At 39.8% G+C, this 25721-nt stretch overlaps 1 protein-coding gene across 4 annotated transcripts in view; it reads left to right on the forward strand.

The window, feature by feature from the left end:
- Positions 1-25721, forward strand: part of PDE4B (phosphodiesterase 4B) — a 435709-nt gene that overhangs the window by 379003 nt on the left and 30985 nt on the right. For 3 of the 4 annotated variants that reach the window (XM_042952042.1, XM_042952043.1, XM_042952045.1), the window contains one exon: positions 15795-15907. In XM_042952042.1, the coding sequence (XP_042807976.1) occupies positions 15795-15907 (113 nt within the window). Of the gene's footprint in view, positions 1-15257; positions 15500-15794; positions 15908-25721 lie in introns of those variants that run through there. The other variant, XM_042952044.1, reaches the window with a different exon arrangement.

The raw sequence follows: 25721 nt of genomic DNA on the forward strand, positions 1-25721 counted from the left end.
GAAGGTTGCCTTAGGGAAATACTGTTTTCACTTGTCTCCTCCCCTCTCCTGTCCTCCCCTCCCCTCTCCCCTTTCTTTCTCCCCTTTCCTTTCCTCTCCTTTTCTTTTCTTTTTCTTTTCTTTTCTTTTCTTTTTTCTTTTCTTTTCCCTTCCCTTTCCTTCCCTTTTCTTTTCTTTTTTCTCTTTCTTTCTCTCTAAAACTTTTTAAGCGTCCAACTTCAGCTGAGGTCATGATCTCACTGTGAGTTTGAGCCCCAAGTTAGCCTCTGTGCTTACAGCTCAGAGCCTGGAGCCTGCTTCAGATTCTGTGTCTCCCTCCCCCATTTGTGCTCTCTCTCGTGCATGCTCTCTCTCTCAAAAATAAATATTTAAAAACATTTTTAAAAATACAATAAAAAATTAAAAAAAAAATTTTCCCATCAGATCCCAGGAGAGTCTGAGCTGGAACGACTTATAGGAAAAAAAAAATATTGAAAATGGAAGACTCAAATAGAGTGGTTAGCACCAAACCTGGCTGAGGATACCAGTCATCTGGACCAATTCTAAAAAGAACACAATTTCCCAAAGCCCGCTCTGGAGACAGACTATATCAGAATTTTAAGGTTTAGCCTGGGAATCGCCTTCGGGAAACTGGCATAGTGATCAAGTATCAGCTTTAAATTCAGGCTGGATTAGAAACTGATTTCTAGTATGTATCTAGTGTGACTTTGGGCAAACTGTGTAACCTCTTGAGCCTCAGTTTACTCACCTGTAAAATAGAAATAATAACTACTGAATGAGATTGTTGCAAAAATTAAGTGAGATAATATACAAAGTCTCTCATACACTGCCTGATTTACGGTAGATTAAAATAAAATGAAGACCATCCAAATGTCTCCTTGGGACTTAGCAAACAAAGGCAGCCACTGAGGCATTCCTAATGGCACCAGAGGTAAACTGCCTAAGTCTGAATTCTGGCTGTACTAAATCTGTGACCCTGGAAAAGTTACTGAATTTCTGTGTTTCTCATCTGTAAAATAAAATGATCTATTATATGTAAAATAATTCTCAGGTCATGAAATTTTGATGAAGATAAAATTAGTTCATGAATGTAAAGTGCTTAGAAAGTGTGACTGGTACTCAATGAATATTAACTATAATCATTATCATTATTACTATCTCTTTTAAGACAAGCATCTGTGGAATTATGAATGTTGGAGTGTTCAAGTCCTATCTATAAGTTATGATCTATAACAGAGCTGTCCAATAGAAATATAATGCAAGCCCCATAGGTAGTTTTAAATTTTCTACCAAACACACAAAAAGAAAGATGCAATTAGTTTTAATAATGTACTTTACATAATATCTAAAATATTATAATTTCAACATGTAACCAAATATGAAAATTTGTTTACATCATTTTTTTCCAGACAAGTCTGTAAAATCCAGTTTGTATGTTACACATACACACTAACTAGCCACAACGTATCACATCAGACTAGCCACAATCTTAATGCTCAGTAACTTAATGGCTAGTAACTACCATATTAGACAATGCAGAAATTCCAGATCCTAAAGCAAGGCCCCCTACCTTGATGAGGCTCAATTTTTTTATTTGTAAATATGGAGATTACTTTCATGGCTTTGTTTGCAGAAAATGAGCAAACTCGAAAGTACTTTGTCAGCTGGAAAAGGCTATATGGAGTAAGCTTTCTGCTCTCTGTAAAACTTGACTGTCAAATGCAGTGCCATTCTCCCATGGTGAAGTTCCCAAGGTCCTGTGTGATCTGAAACATTACCCAAGAGAACACCAGGTGAACGGGGCTTTCCAACAGTTAGTTGAAAGAGATTTGGGCTAATAATGTTTTGAGAGGCAGGGAAATTTCTAATCCACCTACCATGTTTACTCCTAATGGCAAGACCCTTTGCTTCTACTCTCCATTGACTCTTGAAATTCCTTTGACAACTTCCATTCTACAAGTAAAGGTAAAGTTTAGGTATAAATAACCCTTCCACTCCCTCCGATAACACCCGAATTTGGGGCCCCATTTCTTCTTAACTCCTAACTTTTCCTGCAAATAATAATCCCAATACTAATAATTTATCAAGAACTTATTCTTTACCTCATCTTATAATTCTTATGATTTACTGCTATCAGATCAATAATTAATTTTCTTATAAGCATCATTTTCGTGGCAAGAACACTGAACTTGGAGTCAGAAAGCCTAGATTCAAGTCTATAGGTTCTGCATTTACCACTTATGGGATCTGGAGTGAGACACTAAAACTTCCTGGACATCAGTCTCTTCCTCTATAAGACAGAGACAATAATACCTCTCTCATAACTTATTATATATATGAAAGAAATTTATAACTGCAAAGCATTGCAAAACTGTAAAACAGTGTTAAGATATTTAAAAACCACTTCGTGTATGCCATTCTTCTGTTGAACAATTTTCAGTAACTCTTCATTGCCTATCGAGTAACATCAGATACCTTAGTCTAGCATAAAAACTTCTTCAAGATTTCCCTGACCACCCTACTTTTGCAAATTTATTCCACTCTACTCCCTTACTAAAACCCAGTGTTCTAACCAAATAGGACTGGTAGATTGGATATCCTCAAATAGAACTAAATGGTGTGGCATGCAACTAATTTTATACCTTCGTTCATGCTGTTTATTGCCTTACCTTGTTTGTTTTCTTCATCTCCCAAAATTCCATCCATTCTTCTTTACCTGGCCTCCAAATCTCTCTTGATCTCCCTTTCCCCCATGTCTTTAAGATCTATCTGTACTGTCTCTGAACTTTACTTGTATCTTTCTTATGACAGTTGTCAAAATATTTGGGATTCTAGTATTGCTTGGTGCTCAGAGGCCTGCAGTAAGGTGCCTGAATACAGTTCTTCAATGAGAGTCAAATAACAAATTCTACATGTGATTTTTTGCAGAAGTCCCCTTGACAGACTGAATGTCCCCAATATTAAAACTAGCCATCTAGGGGCACCTGGTTGGTTCAGCCCATACAGCATGTGACTCTTGATCTCAGGGTCATGAGTTCAAGCACCATTTTGGGCTTGGGGCCTACTTAAAACAAACAAACAAACAAACAAACAACAAAAACAAACAAAAACCTAGCCAGCCTAGAAATCTAATCAAGATATGAATGCAAAAGAAATGGAGAGCCCATTAATTGTGGTAACATTGAATAAATCAGCAAAAAGAAGGTGATTTGTTTGATGACTAGTAAAAAAAGAACCAAGAACAAGAATTCCTGACATAGTTTCTCCAATACTGTCTAGTAGCAAAGGCCCCATTCCTTTTGGTTAATTGATATCCCATCTACTGATATATTGGGCAAGTCAGCAGTGCAAATAATATTTCTTGGGCTTCTACTAGATAATAAATGCGGTGCTGCATAAGAGACCAGGCAAGAAGATAGGTTCCCTTCTCTCAAGAAGGTTATCTGATGGGTGAGATAAACCAAGAGAAATAATTTAAATGAAATATGGTCAGTTGGAAATAATGGGAAGGGAACTTAATCCAATGTTAAAATATTTAGAAAGCTTTGTAGGGGAGAGGACTCTAGGCTGAATCCTAAAAGATAAGTAAAAATTAGCCAGGTGAACAAAGTTGAGAAGGGCACTTCTGACCAATGGAAATACTTGAGAAACAACTACGGTCTCCCATAGTAGTGGAGCTGAGTATAGCAGGCTTGAGGAAGCAGCCTAATCATCCAGCTAACTCCCCTGCTCTGATTTCATGCTTACCAAGCAATCTTATGATTATGATGCCTATGATTATGAATCTTATGATTATGAAATTGGTCTCCCATGTAGAGGAATGTGGAATGACCATAAGACATGAGAAACGTCCCATAAGTTATTACTCTCTATAAATTGATTGGTCCCTGACTTCTCAATGTGTTCTTGGGCATTGGACTAGTATAAGCAGAATGAAGTCAAATCACACTGACAAAAAATCACATTCTGGACCTGAAAAGCCAAAGTGACTGGGAGTTTTGGTCACCAACCAAATACCACCCTCCTAAAGGCTATCTGATTTCAACTCATGAGCATCTCAAGCCCATTTACCTGGCCTCATCTCCACTGCCGTGTCATTTGAACCACCACCACCTCCTGCATAGGTTACTGCAAGAAAATCAATATAAGTGCTACTGGCAACTGGCATGAATACTTTACTAGGTGCTGGGTACTTCGGTAAGTGCTTTGATATGGATATTGTGTTTAATCCCCATACAATCTGGTGGGAAAAATATATATCCCTGTGGGAAAGATGAGGAAATTAAGTCTTACAGAGAAGTGAAGTAGCTTGTCCAGGTTCACAATGCTAATGAAATAAATGGCAGAGCCAGAAGTCAAACTTGTATTTGTCTTCCTCCAGATCCTGGGCTTTTAAATACAATTTAACTGGCCTCCTTCCTGCCTTTAGGTTTATTCTTCAAATTGTAGGTACGGTGATCTTTTTAAAATGCAGATTTGGCAAAGCCACTCCTTTGATAAGGCTCCAGAAAGATTTCCCACTGCTTCCAGAACAAAGTCCAAAGTCCCCTCCGTGGCCTTCCTTGGTTCTGTTTGACCTAATCTAAACTACATACTAGTCTTTTTCTCTCTGTGTGTGCCTGCCACATGTACTGCTCTTGGTTCTTTGAGCACAACCTGATGTTCCTCCTGCCTAGAATGTTCTCTTTCCTTTGTACCTAATTCTTATTCCTTTGAATCTCATAACTTTTTGAGGTACACCTTCCCTGAACTCTCTCTATCACATCTCTGCTTCTCAGACTTTCTGGTCTCCTGTTATCCCTGCACTAAATTCTTAGGACACTCTACACTTCTTACTAGCTTCTCTCCCAATTGTAATTAAATAAGTTCTTGCATAATTGTCTATTTCTGCCAGAATATAGTCTTCAAATAAGCGAAAGCAGTGTCTATAAAATTTACCACTATATCCTTAGAGTTTCAAGCTGAGTCTATGAAAGAATAGGCATGCAGAAAATCTATTCATTAATATGGTGTGTGTATAGGTATGTGTGTATATGTATGTATGTATATATATATTTGTATGTATATAGGTATACATATATGATAATGTATGCATATAGTATATATGTATGTGTACATATTAATATGGTGTGTATATATATATCAGTGTGTGTGTATGTATGTGTGTGTATATATATAAAATGTAGCCATAAAAATGGATGCAGTCATGCCATTTGCAACAACATAAATGGATCTAGAAGGTATTGTGCTAAATGAAATAAGTCAGACTGAGAAAGATAAATACCGTATGATGTCACTCATATGTGGGATCTAAAAGACCAAATGAATACACAAACAAACAAAAAGCAGAATCAGACCTGTAAATACAGAGAACAAACTGATGGTTGTAGGAGGTGGGGGGTGGGGTGGGGCAGGAGGAGAATGGCCACAATGGGTGAAGGGGAGTGAGAGATACAGGCTTCCAGTTATACAATGAATAAGTTACAAGAATAAAAGGCACAGCATAGGGAATGTTGTCAATGATACTATAAAAGCATGGTATGGTGATAGCCAGTAGCTATCCTTGTGATGAATGTAACATAACCTATAGAGAAGTAGAATCATTATGTTGTACACCTGAAACTAATGTAACCCTGTTTGTCAACTATACTCAAACAAGACATTTTTTAAAAACCTACTAATTAAATATTTATCTGTACTTATAATACACCACATACTATCCTAAGCATTTTACATTTAGTTTACTAATTAAAGACTATAATCCATTATATAGATACATATTATTCTCATTACATGGTGAGGAAACTAAGGCATGGAGAAGCTAAGAGACTTTAACTTTACTGTATGAACCCAGGTGGTCTGGTTCCAGATACCAAGCTTTTAACCACGACTGTATATCCTTCATAAATATCTCTTGCATATATTTAGTGTAGCAACTAAATAGCAACTAAATAGTGTTGCTATTAGGATAGCAACTTACCTCCGTCTCTAATCACTGCCTTGTGTCACTGTTCTTTAACACTAACACAGGTGGGTAATGGCGTTCCTTGAGCACTCTCACATTGATGGTAGGTGTTATTGTCTACAGGAGTACAGATTCTCATTAGTAAGTAAATGCCAAACTCAGAGTTCTTCTGAAGAACACGTTTCTGTGAGGGGAAGGACATTGGAAGAGTGAGAGGTAGGGCAGAAGGGAATGGAGCTTGAGGTTGGCATCTCAGAAACATAGTTTTGTCTAAGCCCACCTGGGTGAAAGCAAAAGTTGGATCATTTGTTTATAACAGGCCCCATAGCTTAGCAAAAAAATACACCATGGAATTTAGAATCAGAGAACTTAGGTTTTCTCCTTCCCTGCTGGCTGCCCCCCTTCCCTCTCCCTCCTTCCTTCCTCTCAATCTCTCATCTCTCTCTCTCTCTCTCTCTCTCTCTCTGTCATAGGATGGCTTTAAGCAAATCATTGGACACCTCCAAGCCTCTATATCCCCCATGCATAATGGAAAAAGTTTAATAATTATAATACAGAATAATAATTTCTATCTCATGGGATTTATTTTTCAAGGAAAACTATGATTTGCAAGGGATGAAAGCACTTGGTAAACTATCAAGGTATATGTATAAAATCTAGTTGTGATTGGAGTTTTTTTTTTTTTTTAACTTGCAGTCTTAGAAGAGTTTGCTAAAGAAATCAGCATCAAAATGACCTACTTTTCACTGTTATTTCTCTTGAGGGCAGTGAACCTCTTCTTCCATGAATCCACCCACAGTGAAATCCCTGTCATGTGCAATTGCAAAGTTCCATATTTATAAAGACACATTAACAAAATCCTGCCTAGAGAAAGGCCACATAGGGCTTACAAACTGCCTTTGGAAGCACTCTGTTACAGAATGTAGAAATGTCCTCCAGTTTTGGTGATTTGTTCTAAGAATGCTTTACTCCAGGTTAAAGCAACATGCCTTCTTGAAATCTTGCACTCTAACAGGTACATTTCATTTACAAGTATTCATCAAAAGAAAATAAATACCTTCGGACATAAAAACATACAATGAAAAGTATTGCTAATGTAAGGGGGAAAAAAATCATAACCAAGGCCACTAAATAAACAGGCCAATAGCCCCAGCCTGCTACCTTGAAATAAAGAGAGGCTGATTTCCATATGTATGAAACTATTTTGCATTTTAACAAACACTTATTACACTGTGAGGAGCAACAGAGGAATGAAATAAGCCTGCTAACATCAAGGCACAAAGAACCTAGAGAGGACATCTACAGGGCTAGAAGCTTGTGGATAAAGCTAGAGTCATAAGCTGAATACAGAGAATCCAATTAATACACACTTCTCACTTCCAAGGATCAGAAGAGTGGTCTCTTAGTTTTCCTGATGAACGACTTCTTTCATATTTTTTTCCCTGTGGAGCCTTGCTTTAGAAGTTTTGTCTACAAAAACAAAAACTGTATTTAAAGGTAATAATTAGTCTATCAAGTTAAAATTTTAAGTTATTTTGTAGAGGCCTATTTAACGCTATTTAAGTTATTATGGTATTCACAAATTAAGAGCTAGGGAAGGTCTGAGGATACTTTCCTTTCAATGTCAAGGGTTTGCTTTGTTTTGAGGTTAAGAGTGTGGATTTTTGCTGTGACTCAGTTCTGTGCTCTGCTTTTACAGAGCACGCCCAGTAATACGGGGGAAAGCTTCATGCTAGCTTGCCCCCACATCCATGTGCCACCCGGCCATTGCATAAGGTCATTGTGTAGTTTGAGTACTGATCAAAGGTACTCAGCCAGGTGATGAGGAGAGCTCATCAATTCATCCCATGCGTCACTTCCCAAGCTTTCTGCCCTAAGGCTACGTCTGCCAAGAGAGGGCACATTTTTCTAATTTTCACCAAGGCACTGTATAAATTTGGGGCGGGGGCAGGGGAGGGGAGGAAGCTGCTAAGGCACCCGGTTGCACAGACTAACCATTTTGGAGAATGGGAAAGGTGTTTCTTATACAGTTATACAATACAGTGGACCATGTCTTGTTCATTGTTGTAAACCCCAGCACCTAGCATCATGCTGGGCATGTACTAGACTCTCAATGGAATTTTGTGGAATGAATAAAGGAACAAACAGTTTTCTTGTACAATTCTCTACTTCTGAAAGTCCACTGACCTGGTGTGTCAGATTTGGTGAAAGCAGAATGATATATCAGGCCAGGTCTACATTTAGAAGTGAACACCACTAAACTCTAACCTAGCCAAGAGGCAACTCCTGTCTGAGGTCATACAGTGGGAGCGACACTCTGGGAGGGGGTGGGGAGGCAAAAGAAATTTCCTGACATGTGCCAAGCACTATACCGAACACTTGGCATATGTCGCTTCCATTCATTCTCACAGCTAGTTTATGCTGTCTTCCTGTTTCACAGGTAAAGAAACAGAGGCACAGGCTGCTCACCTTGTCTAAGGTTACACGCCTAGTGAATGAGTGGCAAAGTCAAGATTTACAAACATCTGAGTCAGACTCCAATGGGTTCCACTGGGTTTTGAGGTAGTAGGAGCATCCTGGTCTATGCAATATAAAACTAACCTATTTGGGGGGCTGTTTTTCAGATATATTCAAGTTATGTTGAACAAAAGGAAAGGAAATGTGGTGGGTTTTTGTTTTTTGTTTTTGTTTTGTTTTTTTAGAAATCCTGTTCTTTGTTTTTGTAAATGGGCTTCCCTAGATGGGGATTATCTGTAGAAAGCATGCATAAGAAAATCAGAAAGATGGAGAACAGTGTACAAATAACAAGAATAGGAGTCAGTGAATTGTCGTGAAATGAACACACTCAGCTAATGAGTAGTCAAAGCAAGAAATGGACCATTACCAGCCCCAGAGGAGCCTGTCCTTAAGTCCCTTCCAGTCACTAGCCCTCCACAGTAACTAATATCTGGACTTCTAATATCATAGATTCACTTTTGCCGCTTTTGAACATTATTTAGATTGAATCCCATTTTTATGTGCTTTGCAATATCTGGTTTCTTTTGCTTGACATTTATGTTTATTAGGTCCATCCCTGTTGTTACATGTGGCAGTTGTTCTAATTGGTTTAACCACTACATAACCTTATGAATAACTACCACCTTCTCTACTGGGAAGAGTTTGATTGTGTGACACTGCTAAATAAAAGATTATTTACATTTCTTTTCTATGTGCTTTCTTTGAGTAGAAAGTGGAATGACTTGATGGATATGTTGCATTTTTTAAGTTTATTTATTTATTTTGAGGTAGAGAGAGAGAGAGAGAGAGAGAGAGAGAGAATGAGTGGGGGAGGGGCAGAGAGAGAGAGAGAGAGAGAGGGGCCTAGAGGATCCAAAGTGGGCTCTGTGCTGACAGCAGAGAGACCGATGCAGTGTTCAGATTCATGAACCATGAGATCATGACCTGAGCCGAAGTCGGACACTTAGCCCACTGTGCCACCCAGGTGCCCCTTGATGGATATGTTTCTGATATATACGGAGCTATCTTAAAATTGATTTAGAGGGGCACCTGGGTGGCTCAGTCGGTTAAGCGGCCGACTTCGGCTCAGGTCATGATCTTACGGTCCGTGAGTTCGAGCCCCGCGTCGGGCTCTGTGCTGACCGCTCAGAGCCTGGAGCCTGTTTCAGATTCTGTGTCTCCCTCTCTCTGACCCTCCTCCATTCATGCTCTGTCTCCCTCTGTCTCAAAAATAAATAAACGTTTAAAAAAATTTTTAAAAAATTGATTTAGAATGATCCTTTATATCAGGAATCTAACATAGTAAAAAACGTAAAAGCTGAGAGTAGAATGGTAGTTACCATGGACTGAGGAAAAGGGGATTGGGAAGATGTTCGTAGAAAGGTGCATAGTTTAAGATATGCAAAGTAAGTAAGTCCTAAAGACGACTGGATAGCATGGTGCGTATAGTTAATAATGTATCATATACTTAAACATTTGTTAAGAAGGTAGGTCTTCTGTTAACTATTCTCGTCACACGCACACACAGAGGGAGGAAACTTTGAGAGGTGATGGTTAAATTAATGATGTTGTTTATGGTGACAGTTTCACAGGTGTATGCTGATCTTCAAACTCATCAAGATGTACACATTACATATGCACAGCTCTTTATGTCATTCGTACCTCAATAAAAAATTGCATTGAGATGCTGTTTATAGAAAATTTATATTTGGGCTGGAATGTGATGTTTTCACTTGCCAACTTCTCATCTCTGTTAAGGGTAATAGGACTTAGGGTTTCAAAGTTTAAATGATATAGTTGTGTAAATGGCCCCTTTCTACTTTTTCCAGAGACCAGTGAGGTAATAACACTTTACTGCACTGAGTGTGGAGCTAACCTTTAGCGCACCTGAGGTTTGTTACCAGCTGGGCCACTGACTTCATTACTTCATTACTGTTAAAATCTATTTCCATATTTTCCAGCTATGAGGAGCCAGCCAGCTCTTTGTGGCCACGCTGAGATTTCTCAGACTTCTGGGTCTGTCTTTTCCAACACCCATCTCTCTCTCTCTCTCTCTCTCTCTCCACACACACATATACACACACACACACACACACACACACACACACACACACATTTCTACTAGATTTGTGTGAAAAAAAAAAACTTGGGAAATTAGAGTGTAGGCTAGATATTAGCTGAATTGGGAAATTACTAAAACAGAAAAGGGAAGATCATTACTGAAAAAAATGAATGTTAACAGTTTGTATAGTGTGATCACCACAAACATGCATGAACATATATGCACGAAAGGATTAATAATAGTGAGCTTAGTAAAAATGTGACATTTTTATCATTTCAAATTTTTGTTTCTCCGTAATTTTCTAATTTTCTCTAATGCACCTATATCCCATCTGTAATAATAAATGTGAAATTTATCAAATATGCATCATACTTAAAGGTTAACAGTCTGGTTTGTCTGTATCCTCCTATTCTACCTCCCCTGTGAGAATAGGGTAAGTATCTTTACCCTCATTCTCCGGATAAAGAAATTTAGTCTCAGCAATCTTACGTAACTTGCCTTATGTCAGCCACTGAAGCAAGATAAAGGACCAGAACCATACCAGTTCTCCTGAGTAAATATTGCACAGCCTCCGTGTGCTAATGACTGCGTTAGGTACATCAGAAAAGGGAAGAGGAGACTCAAGAAGTGACCACATTTAACAGGCAATTACACAATTTTAAATAGAAAATATCCAATGGTAAGATTCCACTTTAAATCAGCATTTTCAGGAATCCATGCATTTTCGGCATGGAGCTGAATCTATTTCACAGACCAAGAAATGGTCTTGCCAGGAATCTTGCTCTAGTAATTTAACCTCTGACTTCTTGGCTTGTGCCTTAAGGTAATTTAGAGATAATCATACCTCTCCAGTGGCTATCACGGACATGTTGCAAGGATACATGAGTAGTGTGCTTGGAACTCTTTTGAGAAGAGGGCTTTATGAATGCCACATATTATTACCAGATTAATATTGGCTATAATTATTTACTCATTCTCTCTTCCTGTTTCTCAGGGTCGAATGTAATACCTACCAGACCTGTAAGAGAAAGTGAATCTCCCTTTGCCTCTCTTATTAGAGGGAAAGAGGGAAAGAAGGGAAGAACAGGAGGTTGGTTCTCCCTGCTCCTCTTCCCTTTGGAAATTTTTGATAAATAGGGTCAACCCCATGATCATACATGGTCCCATCACCTGCTCTTATCCCCTTGAGACTTGCTTCTGTGGTCTTAAGCATTGTTCCTTCTCCAAGCCATTTTTGCAAGACAGGAAATGACCAACTTCGTGGGCATGCAACCTGGGCAAGAGGCATAGAGCCCCACATCCAGCAGGGCCCCATAGTTGCTGCCTGGAAACTCATGATAATTTTATTTTTGATCTCGTGTTTTGTAAATGAAGTCTGATGGGGAAATGGAGTATACTCCAGTGACTTAGAGCCTTGGCTCATATGCTGTCCCACCTTCTTTCTGTCACTTGTTTGCCTCCCCTAGACTTACTCTCAGCCCACTATTTCCCTGATCGCTGGCACCCCAGGACTCATCCAGCATCCCTCCCCTTGCCACCCATTCCCAGAGGGGGCCTAGGTGCATGTGCAGAGAGGGTCTGAGTTGGGCACGTGTGCCTTGCAAAGTCTCAGATGGGACATGGTAGCAGCCATCCCTGGCCTGGGCTGGCATGGCTATACCATGGTAGACAGATGCCATGTCTTGGTGGGGTGAGCCTCTTGCCCACCCCTGCCCTGGGTATCTAGTACGCCCCAGTGCAGACCTTGTAATGCCCTTAGGGGCCACCTGTCTGGTGTGGAGTGGGGCATTGGTACTGTGGGGAAAGGAAGTGTCTGACTTCCCCAGAGCCTGCCCCTGTCTGGGGCACAGCACATCAGTTTGGCAGCTGGCAGATAGGGGTACCCCAGTGACTTGTGAGCTCTGTCTTGCCCTAAGTCACAGGATGTAGGGCCTGGAATCCTGTGAGGGTCTGCACTCTCCTCATAGTATCCTCATGCCCAAGGAAACACAATATTACAGAGTAAATAAAAAACACCATGCCATTCATTAATTGTGATAAATGTGCCATAATAACGTAAGATGCTAACAATAGAGAAATATAAATGTGTGGTATGTGGAAACTCTCTACATTAGCTTTGCAACTTTTCCCTAAATCTAGGGTTATTTTAAAATAAAAGGTTTTTTTAAACAGAAGACAAAAAACAAAGTACTACCATGATAGCTCAGAGAGAGAGACTCCAGAAGAAAGAAAAAAAAAAAAAACTTCATGCTTTTACTACCTTCAACAGCACTTTTCCTGCTGTTTGAATAAGGGGCTCTGCAATTTCATTTTGCACTGGACCCTGAAAATTATGTAGCTGATCCTGACCGTAAAACCCTTTGTGGAATTCACAATTCCTCTCTCTCCCTTCCTATTCTTCCCTACTCTCAAATGCCAGGCCTTTGGGTTATTTTGATTACCATTAATAGTTGTGTTCCGATGCATTGATAATCTGCTAAGAACTAAGAGATAAATATTCTCATCTTTATTTTAAGATGTAGGAAATTGAGGTCCAGGATCACATAGGAAACAGAAGAGAAACTCTAAATGTGTGAGTCTCACTCCAAAGCTGTTGCTCTTCCCACAGGACTGCAGATGCACCATTCAATCTCTAGATATCCAAATCTCTAGACAGTTGCAGGCTGCTTGGGCATTCCTCTGAGTACTTACTGAGTATCCGGTAGGTACCAAGCACTGGATCCAGTGCTAGAATCAGAAGTTATAGTGTGGAAGCCAGTCCTGAGCATCACTGGTCCTTTCCTTTGGCTTTCCCCAGAAGTAGCAGGGGGTTGATGCCCATATACTTAGCCCACTCTGACATCTGTGCAGCCTGCGTTAGTTCCTGTGATAAGAAGGGTCCAGAATGAGACACAAACTGAGTTTTAACTATAGATTAACAGTCTGGAAAGGAACAAATTCTCACTAACTACAACACTAACTTCACAAAAGTTTTCACTTAAAAATATTGTAGCTGACCAGAATAAGAAAGGGCAGTAGAGTAAGGGCCTATCATATCCATTGGCCAGTCACTGGGATCTCACGACTGTACTAAGTCTAGGAGCTCAGATGTGCTTGTTCCGGGTAATAGTGAATGAGCTGTGGAGGTAACCCTTTACTGCTGGATCTTTGAAGAGTCCTCCTTCTTCCTAGTCCTTCTGCTGTTACGATTATTGTATTTCCTTTGTCAGCCCAGAGTGGAAATTGGATCCCTTTTTTCCCTCTTCATGAAGGAGAAATGTGATAGATCATCTCATGGTCATGTTGCATATAGGCCAATTCAAAAGGCTCTGAGCATCTTAATTACTGAGAACCACAAGATGCGATATGGAAGACATGAAGGTAGTAAGGCCCAAGTAGCTGGGAAATGGTTGGACCTTGTCTCTGATAAGAGGCTGGGAAAGAGGATGGGGGGGTTCTGGCACTTCAGGGAAAGCTTCGTTGGAAGAAGTGATCCTCTGGAAGGAAATAGAGGAGACAAGGGGGTGTGTTGGACACCGTAGACAGTAAGTGAGGAGCTTCTGCCTGTTGAAGCAGCATAACAAAATTGAAGGGGAAAGGAGGGAAGGGATGTGTAAGTCTGGCTTGAAATGAGTTTTACTAAAAACGCCTCAGTTCTTGTCTGCACATTTTTGCAGAGTGTGAAAAAAATAGAGGAAGTCACCTCCAATGGTTTTGTGGCTTTTAAGTATGACATACAGGATATTGAATTTTAACCCCTCGTTATCCTAGTGTCTGCGTATTTGAGGGATAAATGAAAGATCTATTCTTTGAAATGTGCGTCTGTGATCAAGCAATTCTAGTCCGTTGGAATCACTCTTTTACTCATTCTCTTTTCTGCTTCCTACTTAGTATGAATGTCTCACACACACAGAATTATTCAAGTAACAATAAGAGGCTATGTGGTCTCCCTTGGATTTCTGTATGAACATATGAAAAATATATTCTAAATTTGACAGGAATGTGTGTAATCTTTTCTGTAATAGAAGTCCACACAAGATTTTTAAATTTTATTAGCACCTGTTGTGTGCCCGTTTTCCAGAAGGCTTGATAGAATTAATGAATGCTGTTCCCCTCAAAACCAGTCATGTATGCAGGAGAGTCTGGCTGACTTTTATAAGTGTTGCATCATTAATTCATCTAGCACTTATGAAGTCAATTCCGTGTTTATTAACATAGAGTGCTTAAGTCAATAATGTTGAATATTAGACTCTTGGGTATGGAAGGACATGTTTTGAACATTCAGAAAGATCTTTATTATCCAGCAAAAGTATGATCTTGAAGACATATTTTTTAATGGACTACTGAGAAATATTTCCAGAAAGTCTAGAGTCCCACCACCATAAAGCACAGCCCCTGGCTTTAATCAAAGTGAAAATCTGCAGTGTTCACATCTGGCTCCACCTGAAAGTCCGGTTCAGAATTTCCCTGTGACCCTGGCAGTGGCAGAAGAGAAGTTTTAGCTTTGTTTAGTATAACAAGATCTGAGACTCCAGGCCAATAAACGTGTTCCCGTAAAACTCCAGTTTCTCTTAGACAGAAGTCTTATCAGGGAAACCTCATCTTAAAGGAGAGATTCAGAAGAGGGGAGACTAGCCTACACCTCTCGCTAGTGCGGGTCAATGTGTGCTGAATTACAAGTCTCCAACATGTACACATCCCCCTGAATGAATGACTGCCTAGACTTCCAAAGTCACTGTCAGCAGCACCCCCTCCCCCAGCCCCGCGCCCAAATGTTTCATTTAGAAGAAAAGCAAATGAGAAAATGCTTTCCTCATTTCTGCTCCAGACTGCAAACCCTCAGAAATGACATCACGCACCCTGAAGAGCCCCGGGATGACTAAGGCAGAGAGAGCCTGAGAAAACTCACTGCTTCTGCCTTTAGTTTTAGGACACATGTATGCAGATGAGCCTCTAAGAGATGTTTCCCCGCCTTCTTCCTCGGAGGAAGTTTCTTGGTAGATCAGGGACACCTCATCCAAGCGGGGGGGGGGGGGGGGGGGGGGGGGGGGGGGGGGGGGGGGTGAGGGGGGGGATGGTGGTGAAAACTTGGCACCAGCCACCCCAGGCAGAGCACCGCGGTGATTTGTTCTCCTGGTGGAGAGAGCTGGAAGGAAGGAGTCAGCGCGCAAATAATGAAGGAGCACGGGGCCACCTTCAGTAGCTCCGGAATCAGCGGCGGCGGCGGGGACTCGGCTATGGACAGCCTGCAGCCGCTCCAGCCTAACTACATGCCTGTGTGTTTGTTTGCAGAAGAATCTTATCAAAAATTAGCAATGGAAACGCTGGAGGAATTGGACTGGTGCTTAGACCAGCTAGAGACCATCCAGACCTACCGCTCTGTCAGTGAGATGGCTTCTAACAAGGTAAGGGGTGACCGTTTATTCACTCAAGCTCCCCGGCGTCCCCTGGGCTCCCCTGGCCTCTGCCTGCAGCCTGGGGTGCATCCGAGGACGCGGCGTCAGAACGGGTTTGCTGAGCCTGCCTCGGAGGGTTCTGTCCCCAAGTGCCACACTTTGCTGGTGTCTTGATGCTGCAGCAAAAGTTAAAAATCCTCCATCCGCTTTCATGCCCAGAAACCAAACTTCTTTGTTAGTGATGTAGTTTGAAATTTGTTTAAGGGGAGAGGTGCTTATTAACTGTACAAATGAAAATCCTTTAAAAAAGAAAAACCGCTGTCAGGAAGATAAAATCTGAATGAATTCATAGGGTAAAATGGTAACACGCTGCATTGCAACCAGGTGTTAGACATATTTTTTTGAACAAGAAAATAATGTGATCTCCATGTATCAATGGAGAGAATGGTTCTCCCTGAAGTTCTATTAATTCTGAAACTCTTCTCAGAAGGACATTCTGGGATTCTCTAACATTTCTTTTGTGATGCTGGCATGACCTAAGATTAAAAAGAAGAGAGAAAGAAAGAAAGAAAGAAAGAAAGAAAGAAAGAAAGAGAAAGAAAAGAAAGAAAGAAAGAAAGAAAGAAAGAAAGAAAGAAAGAAAGAAAGAATATACTCTGTCTCCCAAAAAAGAAAGTTATTTTTTAAAAGTTTGCTGCTTTTCAAAGTGGACTTATTTGAGATTAAGTTCCACCCATACTGCGAAGAAATGGTTTTACTTACAATCCCTAGACAAAACTTAGTGTTGAAGAGTTTTAATTATCTGTCATTGTATCATTTGTTTAATTAACACCTGGATTTAGAGTGCTAATTTATGTAGTGAGAGTTGTTGCTTTTTGTTTGTTTGTTCCCCCCCTTGGAGAATGTTAACTTTATATATGATGTGTGTGTATGTATGTATATATTTATTGTTGTTGGTTTTTGTGGAAAGCTTTAACACTACACCTTTATAAGTGTATATCTTAAGAATCCCCAATCATCTTAGCCTGAAGAATTGTCTTACTATCTTACGGTTCTGGTGCCGGGAAGAGATTTTGCTCCACACCTGCCAACATGCCCTTTCCAGCCCTGAGGTTCCCTGGTGAATGTGTGTCCCTCCTCCCTCTTTCTGACGTTAAAAGTATCACCTTCCTATCAAGGCTTACTGACTCCTGCTCGAGGGATCTGAGTGCCGGGAGCCCTGTGTCCTTAGGAGGTCTTGAAGGGTCCTGGGAGTGTGGGGATAGACTCTTCTTAACTCTTGTTTCTTGGTTAATGAAAGGGCAAAAAGTAAAATAAGTCTCTTTCTCAAATTGTAGTTCAGATTCAAGTTGGAAAAACAAAAGAAAAGTTTTGAGATTTAACTATTTACTGACTTTTTTCTGAAGTTCTCAACTGAAAACTAAATTCTGGGATTTTCCAGGCTGTTGTAAACTTGACCAACTGCTTCCCCACGAGGAGGGCTTAACTGCGTAACTTCTCTAAAGCACACTGGACTCCAAGTAGAAAGATTTTCACACATGCTTTAGCCTGCTTTGGAGCATTAACAGATCCTTTGTTCACTGCATGTTGTGAGCATTGATGCCCATACAAGATGTAGGTCCAATATTTAGGGGTAGTTTTTTAGCAGCTTTCACCATAAAAAACATGCTGAACTTTCTTCTTGAGTTACTAAGATAAAGTAGACAACTAACTCCAGGGAACAGAAAGAGTACACACTGAGAAACTGCAAATTGTCCTTATTTTTCATTTGGAGTGTTGATGCCTTATAAATTCTAACCAGGTCTGTGTCTGGGGTGCTGAAATGACACATTATTTTACAAATGTATTTACAAATTGTTCATAATCAGTGTAATGGTCAATAAGGCTCTAAGACCAAAGACTGTGTAGGTCCCGGTGAGAATTCCAATCGTTTAAGGCTTCCGCTCCTCCTTTATGGTATCCTGTGCAGGAAGCAATGAAAGCTGAATAGAGCTAACCCTAAAGAAAGGGCTAAACCTTAATGCTGACACAGTTAGCTTAAGGACAAGGCATGCAGTTTCACCTATTTTTGATATGTGCAGTGGAGAGGTTGTAGGGCAAAGCAATTATCCAGTAGATGAATAATGCTCAGCTGACAGCCAAAGTCAATTTCATTTGTAAAAAGATCTCCTTCTCTTTCTATTCACTCAGTGACCTTTTTCCCCCCAGAATCTTGATTAGCCAGATAATTGTTTCAGGTAAGGCTTAATCTGTGGCACATATAATATAATATAATATAATATAATATAATATAATAATAATATTTTGTGGCCACCAAAAAGAAATTGATCTGTATCCATTTTCTGGGAATTGAATTATTTGTGGTAAAAATAAAATTCCACATTTATTTTTAAATGTGGTTGAAATTATTTGAACATTCCATCCAAGTCACTGTTTAAAAATACAGTCATCATCATCATTATCATTATCACGCCTATGTAGTTGTAGCTGGTCATTTTTGGCAGTCTTGGCAAATCTCTGAGTTGATAGACGTGGAAGTGAGTCTGAAGATGTTCTATACAGGGAAGTATGTGAAAAGCATAGGCTTTGGAGTCAAAAGATCATAGTTCAAGTCCTGTCTCTATCATTGACTAGCTACTTGACCTTGGCTAACTTACTTAACTGTTCTAAGACTTAATTTTCTCATCTGTAAAACAGGTACAAAGTGTAAAAGTGGCACCCTACCTTACTGGGTTACTGTAAAGATTTAATGAGATAATGCATCTGAAACCTTCAGCAAGGCACCTGATGTGTAGTAATAATTAATAAACGATAACTTGTTGATAGCATTTACTACATCTTTGCAAAAATGATGGGTCCTTAGTTCTGATCAGCTAAGCGATTACTGAGTTTTTACCTACTCAACAGTGGTGATGGGAAAACCAGTGTTTTATGTTGGGGGTGTTTGGGAACATGCAAATGGTTGAGCATTGACTGTGTCTAGTAGAGAAAAAGGAAGCAGTCTTTCATATTTACCCATCTGGGTAGGGTTGTGTGTTTATTGTTTTTTCCTCGCCCTTTTATATTTTGAAGAAAATTGTGACATCAAAGATTATAACTGGCTTTCCCAAGTGTGCTTCAGAGCCTGAGAGTTAGACAAGGAACTGTTTCTGTGACTTACAGAAACATAGACTTCTCCTTGGCCCCAATTTCCCTCATCCCTTAATACTGGCCCCAGGCCAAATGGAATTCCAGAATTACAGAGAAAGATGCAGCGAGGTGGGATAATACGGTAGGTTATTTTTCCCAAAAATGACAAGATGAAATAAATGAAGCAGTTTTATGAGGCAATGACGTTTTTTCAAGATGAAAAGAATGTCAAGGGAACCTTCTGCCAGCAGCCCAGGTTCAGTTAGACATGTTAGAGCTGTTTTCTGTAACAACAGATTGGCTTCTTAGACTTGTTCATTAATTTTTGTTTCAACTCTTATCACCTCTTGAATTAGAAGAATTGTCATACACTTCAGCGAAATGCATCAGAGCATGAGTTCCTCAGTGGCAAAACAGTCAGATGTTTTGAAAACAGGATGCTTTGGCTGTGCCGTGTAAAAAGAGGAACGGAAAGAGAAACAGTATAGCAAGGAAGAAAGCAAATAGCCTCAGCAGGATCCCCAGCCCAACAACGGCATAAACACTGACCTATCTTCCTGACCTTCACTGTGGCTCAGTTCCTGACCTCGTGTCACCAAAGCCAACCGACGTCATTGGAGGAGGATAGGAGGAATGGCACAGCTGCTGTGCGGGTGACTAGAATTTCCTGTCTCCTTCCTGACAGACTCAGTCAGAAAAGTACAGAGTTGCAACAACAGTAGCTGAGGAAGGACCTGCACAAAACAATCCCAGTCAGGCGTAGCTGTGAATGACAAGGAAAGGGAGCTTTGACTGAGAAGTGGAGTCTCTCGCCTAAACTTTTCGGGTGAAAATTTTCAGAGGGGTCATTTACACCCAGCATGTTGAATGTTTTTCAAAAGATGAACATGCTGTGGTATTTAGCAAGGAGCTATGTTCAAGCAACTTATTGCTCTCCTAACTTCCCCACAAACATCTCCATTATCCTTTTCTTTCTTGGCTAGCTTGGCCCCCCAGGGCTGTTTTATGTGTAGGACAAAGGTGAAAATAGATGTTTCATTGTTGAAAAGAGCCGTCCTCCTTAATACTAGTAGTCTCTTTAGAATGAAAGAGCAGGACCCAGCACTTACTTCAGTCAGTGTTTGCTAAGGAAATCTGTAAGATAGGAATGGGAGATAGAAGGTCTTTTTTCTCTGAAGGCATCATGGAGACAGCTGCAGATAGCATCACAGGGGAAGTGAGTCCTTCTGGCTATGCAGGTTTATTTTTCCGGTTCTTCAGGTGTGTCCATACCGGAGTACTGAACTACTGAACCTTTGTAAAGGCAAATAATTGCCTGTGCTCTTGGGTGGGAGAGAATAAACTCATATGATTCCACCAGCTTGGAGCCACCTGGGATCCAAGCTGCATGATACTGGAATGTGATCATGATAGGCTGGTTGCCCTGTAATTGGGTGAGTCCTTTTTTTCTATTTAACTGAAAAATCGATAAATATGAGACATGTTGGATCCAGCAGAACCATAAAGGAAATAGATTGTGTTGGTCAACAGGTTCACCTTAGAGCTCGGTCAGGAAGGTGATAGGCAGGTGACCAATTACTGAAGGGGATTAATTCCACTTTTGCCTGAAGTTAAATGATAGGACTAGAGCATTGCCACGCTTAGGGCAAGAGGGGTCCCTTCCCAGGACCCTTTGCTTTAAGAGGGCCCTAGCCTGGTCTTCCTCCCGCTACACTCTGCTCCAGGAGGTGAGAAGGCAGGCGGGCTAACGGGCAGCTGTGCTTCCTGCTCCAGACTACACTGCATCCAATGGGCCCCGTACGTTCTCTACCCAATGGCTCTGAACCCACTTCCAGGGCCTGTACAGGCCTCTTTCCTGGATATGTTGCAGGAATTCACACCCTTAGGCCCAAGGAGTAGCCAAGAGGCAGCAGTTCGGCTTGGAAGAGGTGTGTGGGAGGAACTTGAACATGCAGGCTGTGGCAGAGGGTGCACAGAAGCTTGCACATGGGTTCCGCGGAGAAGAAATGGGACAGGGCGTGGGCCAGGAGCTAGGTCCCCCCTGCACTGCTATAACCAGGAATGCACATTTCATGCTGGCCTTCCAAGCTGCTAGGAAGGGGTGTCTGTCGAGGTGGGAGTATTGGAGGTAGCTCGAATTGTATCTTTATCTATTTAAACTTACGTATGTGACCTCATGAATGCCAGAGGTGACCCGGATTAGAGGGCAGACTAGAATGAAAATCAGTTCTGACGGCCAGGTGGGGCACTCGAATATTTTCCATCCAACTTTTCTCACTTTCCTCCCAGATGTATATAGAACTGGAGGCAGCAAAGGGAAAAGAGCCTACAGGTACAAGCCATGAGTTTGAGTTCTAGCTATGCCTCCATTGAGGGACATTATCTTAAACAGTCAAATCATTTTGAAACCTTGCCTTTCTTTATCTACAAAACAAAACAGTTGGAGAAGGCTATTTCCATGGTCTCCTGCAGCTCTTGTGTTTGTTGTTGGGGCAGTAATAGACAACCAAACTCCTTTTACAAGTGTATGTGTGCAGACATGTGCTAAGCTCCTTACTGACATTCTGTCATTAATACTCTCAGCAGCCCTTTGGAATAGATATATTATTATCTTGATTTTACAGTAAAGTGAGATTTAAAGAGTTGAATTAAATTGCCTAGGGTAAAGAAGAGAGCAGGATTCACACTCAGGGCCATCTGACTCACCGTCATTGATCCCAATGGGACAGATAAATATAGACATACAGAAGTATTTAATAACCCTCACAAGGAAATTTTGTCATTTCTGGGATGTCTTATTCTTCTAACTCTGGACATCATTGCTTGTTTAGGTCTAGGTCAAAATCCTAGTCTGCAGGTTCCATCCTCTAGGCCTCCAGACCAGCCCTTAATAATCTTAAACTCAATCTTCCTGGCTGGGAAATAGTGTCTTTTAACATAGAAGAGGGAGGAGAATGACCATAGTTATAGAAAATGGTTGTAAAGCACTCATCAAAAATGTGAATAACGGTATTAAACTAATCTGATGCCTATTGTGGACCAGTTTACTAAATTCAGGATCTATTTGTTTCCAAAATTTTCCATCATGGCCTAAGAGAAGACAGTGAAATTTTGTTTAAAAGACAACCTACCCCCAAATTCCCTTTTTATTCACCCCACAACATAAAAAGAAAATGGAGAGAGGCTATTCTTTTTTTAAAAAAAACATCATTCAAATTTAATTGGGGCAATTTCATCATATATTACATCTTTTCTAGTATATGCCCTAAGACCATGAAACAGAAGAGCATTGCTTCAGTAATAATTAATATAGGGACATTTCTAAGCCGTATTATTTGATGTGTGAAACTAAGGCAAAAGGAAAAAAAATTAAGTTTCCTTACAACTTACAGCCCGTTGACAAGTCCTTGAGACAGGCAGAGTGGCATCCTCTAGGAGGAGTTCAGCTGCCTCAATGATGACACTTTGCTAAGGGCAAAGGCAATCTTAGCCCAATCCCCAGTATCCTGTAAGTCTACTTAGACATATAAAAATTCCTTTGGAAACTTCCTTTATCTCTATCCCCCAGAATATATGTTGGCAATCATACTCCAAGCTTATGGCCCATTGATATACATCTGAAGGGTCTCATGACTGAGTTTTTACTCAACAGTGATAAATGACCTTTCCCTAACAGCAGCTAGCCCCTCAAGGTCCTGGAAACCTTGCTTCCAAAATACCTTAAGAGACTTACACTATCGCTACCCACCTCCCAGCCTAAAAGTATACAATCTGTCACTCTTCACAACCCCAGTGCAGCTCTTTCTGCCCACGGGTCCTGTCCCCATGCTTTAATAAAACCACCTTTCTGCGCTGAAGACATCCCAAGAATTCTTTCTTGGCTGTCAGCTCTAAACACCAACATTATCAACCATATCATTATTGAGAGTGTATTGCGTGTTCTAAGTTTTACTCTTTGAAAACTTAACAAATCAAAGATTTTGAAAGTGTAGTGCTTTGAAATAAGTTTGATTTTTAATCTATTTTGCTTAACTTAAATATTTCTGCACTGATATTTACAGAACCATTTCCTTCATTGAGTTCCAGTCCATGTACCCCAGTCTTTCTGCTAATTCATTTGAAAGTCCCCACATGATCAAATCCTTAAAAATAAAGCAGAAATGAAGTGAGGGCACATTACCTTTGCGTGTTGCACCTCAGGCTAGCTGATAAGACAGCATTATATTATCAATATCTGATAAATACATCATTTTAGGGGAGCCTTTCATTCCATATGAAAAACAAATGAGATAACTATATTTAGAGTATCACATATAAATCCAGAACACTAGTTTTGAAAAATAGAATTACATATATTAACGGAATAAATGTCTATTTCACACTTTTTATACTTCTTCCGTGTCTTTTTTTTTTCTTTTAGATAGAATGTGTTCCAATCTGAAAAACTTCCAAAATCAGTGCCATTATTATCTATGAGAGAAAAGCCAGGGGTGGAGCTTACTCTTGTGCTATTTTTCCAAAACACTTTACGTCTAAGTAAGAGTGTGCTCAGCAAATGGAGATCCATCAGCATTCTGGAAGCCAGGACTTGCCAAACCAAAGATCCTCGGGCAGACTTGTGCCACAGTCAATAGATTTCACGCTCTTGAAGGCACTATGCCAATAGTGGATGTGCATCCCAGCACATCTCTCCACTTAGCATTTTTCAGGAACCTGTCAGTCCCTCTCTGACTTGCCCATTTGTACGTGATGTTTCCCTCAACTGGTGCCAAACTGTTTAGTCTCCTGGATATTTTACTGTAACTTCCTTTGTTTGATTTACTTTAAAGTAGCCAAGTGTTTCCACAAAGAAAGGACTGTTAAGTTATTTAGAAATGAAGAAGACAGTAAAACTTCTGTTTCTTTTGTTTCTGTTTTGGGAAGTGCCTGATAATCTTTTTCTCTTTAAGAAATACCCGATAGTCTTTTTCTTTTTATGGAGCAGAGTTTAAAGTCTATAAATCATGCATTTCTGCTCATCAGTCCTGTGTTTCCTTCTGCTAATTACTTGCAACTTAAAAATATACCACTTCTGAAACCTAAAGCCTTCAGAGACTGAAGTTTAGTGAATGTATTGAAAATAAATTTCATCTTCATGGCTCAGTTTTGCCGTTTTATATTTTTTAGTGGTTCAATGTATGGCAACCTTGAAAGTATTCCTTTAAAACTTTAAATGGCCAAGTTTCCTTCACTCTTTGCTAACAGCATAGTGCATAATGCTATAACCTTCAGCAGTTGTAAAGATGAACTTTGAGTACAGATACCAGGTCGTAAAAGTGATTAAATGAATTTAAAAAATTTAGATTTAGGGTAAGAGTTTTGTCATTTGCTATCTGAAGAGGTAAATTTTAATGAGTTGTTTTGGAAAGAAAACAGTAAGAAGAGAAGTCATCATCGAATAAAAATATCTTTCCAACTCAACCAAATAGGCTGTGCTAGAGCTGATTAGACAGGGCAAGGTGAAGTGGTAATTTGGCAACTATTTAATGACTTTGGTCAGTATGGATGGTGAAAGTTGATAAATCAAGCCAAAAAAGATTGAAATATATTCTTTCCAGTTATAGTCACACATGGTTGCATTAAACAAAATCCCAGAACTTTAAGCCTAAAAGAGAACCTAAGGTATCATTGATTTTGAAGACTTCATTTTAGAGATGAGGACTAAATAATCTAATATACTCCAGATCTTTGCAAATATAAAACACAATCTAAATGAAAGGTAATTTCGTTATGGCATGACTTCTCCAGAGTCGTGAGGTTAATTAATGGAAGACTAAGGTAGTAAAATACAGGTCTGATTACAAATCCAGTTTGCTGTTCATCTGCAGCAAAAGGCTGATTGCAGTTAAGATGGGAGACATTCCCTCTATCATTTCCACTGATCTTTAACCTTCTCCTTGCCCTTCTCATTACCTTTCTTGAGTAAAAGCTATACATGTCTTAATCACTTCAAGTAAAGAGAACTAAATTAGTATTCCTGAAAATTGTGTGCTCAAAGTCTAGCAGGAAGTATTTGAAATGAGTTACTTTAAGTGCCCTTGGCATTTTTTTTTTCACTTTTTGCTGTTTTAATTTCTGAATTAAAAAAAAAAAAATATATATATATACGTATATATACGTATATATACGTATATATATATATATGTATGGGGTGCCTGGGTGGCTCTGTAGGTTATGTGTCTGACTTCGGCTCTGGTCACGATCTCAGTTTGTGAGTTCAAGCCCCGCATCAGGCTCTGCGCTGACAATGAAGAACCTGCTTGGGATTTTTTCTCTCTCTCTCTGCCTTTCTCTCTGCCCCTCCCCCTTTTGTTCTCTCTCTCCTTCTCTCTCAAAATAAATAACTAAACTTTAAAAAATGTATGTATATATTATCAATGTATATACCTATATATGTTTGTGTGTATATATGTGTGTGTATATGTATATGTATGTATTTATTTACTATCAGAAAAATATCTCATTTTACAAAGGCAGTCAGGATTAACATTTTTATCCTCACATAATTGAAATGATACTCAAGTTTTAAGTAGGTCCTATTGATCGAAACTGGACTTCCAACTTCCTCTCTACACTTGATATCAGAACATCTATTGAAAACCTGGCTTAAGAATACAAATAAAAATAAACATTAAAAAAACAATTAAAAAAAAAA

The sequence above is a fragment of the Panthera leo genome, chromosome C1, assembly GCF_018350215.1.
Source record: "Panthera leo isolate Ple1 chromosome C1, P.leo_Ple1_pat1.1, whole genome shotgun sequence".
In the NCBI taxonomy this organism is placed as follows: Eukaryota; Metazoa; Chordata; class Mammalia; order Carnivora; family Felidae; genus Panthera; species Panthera leo.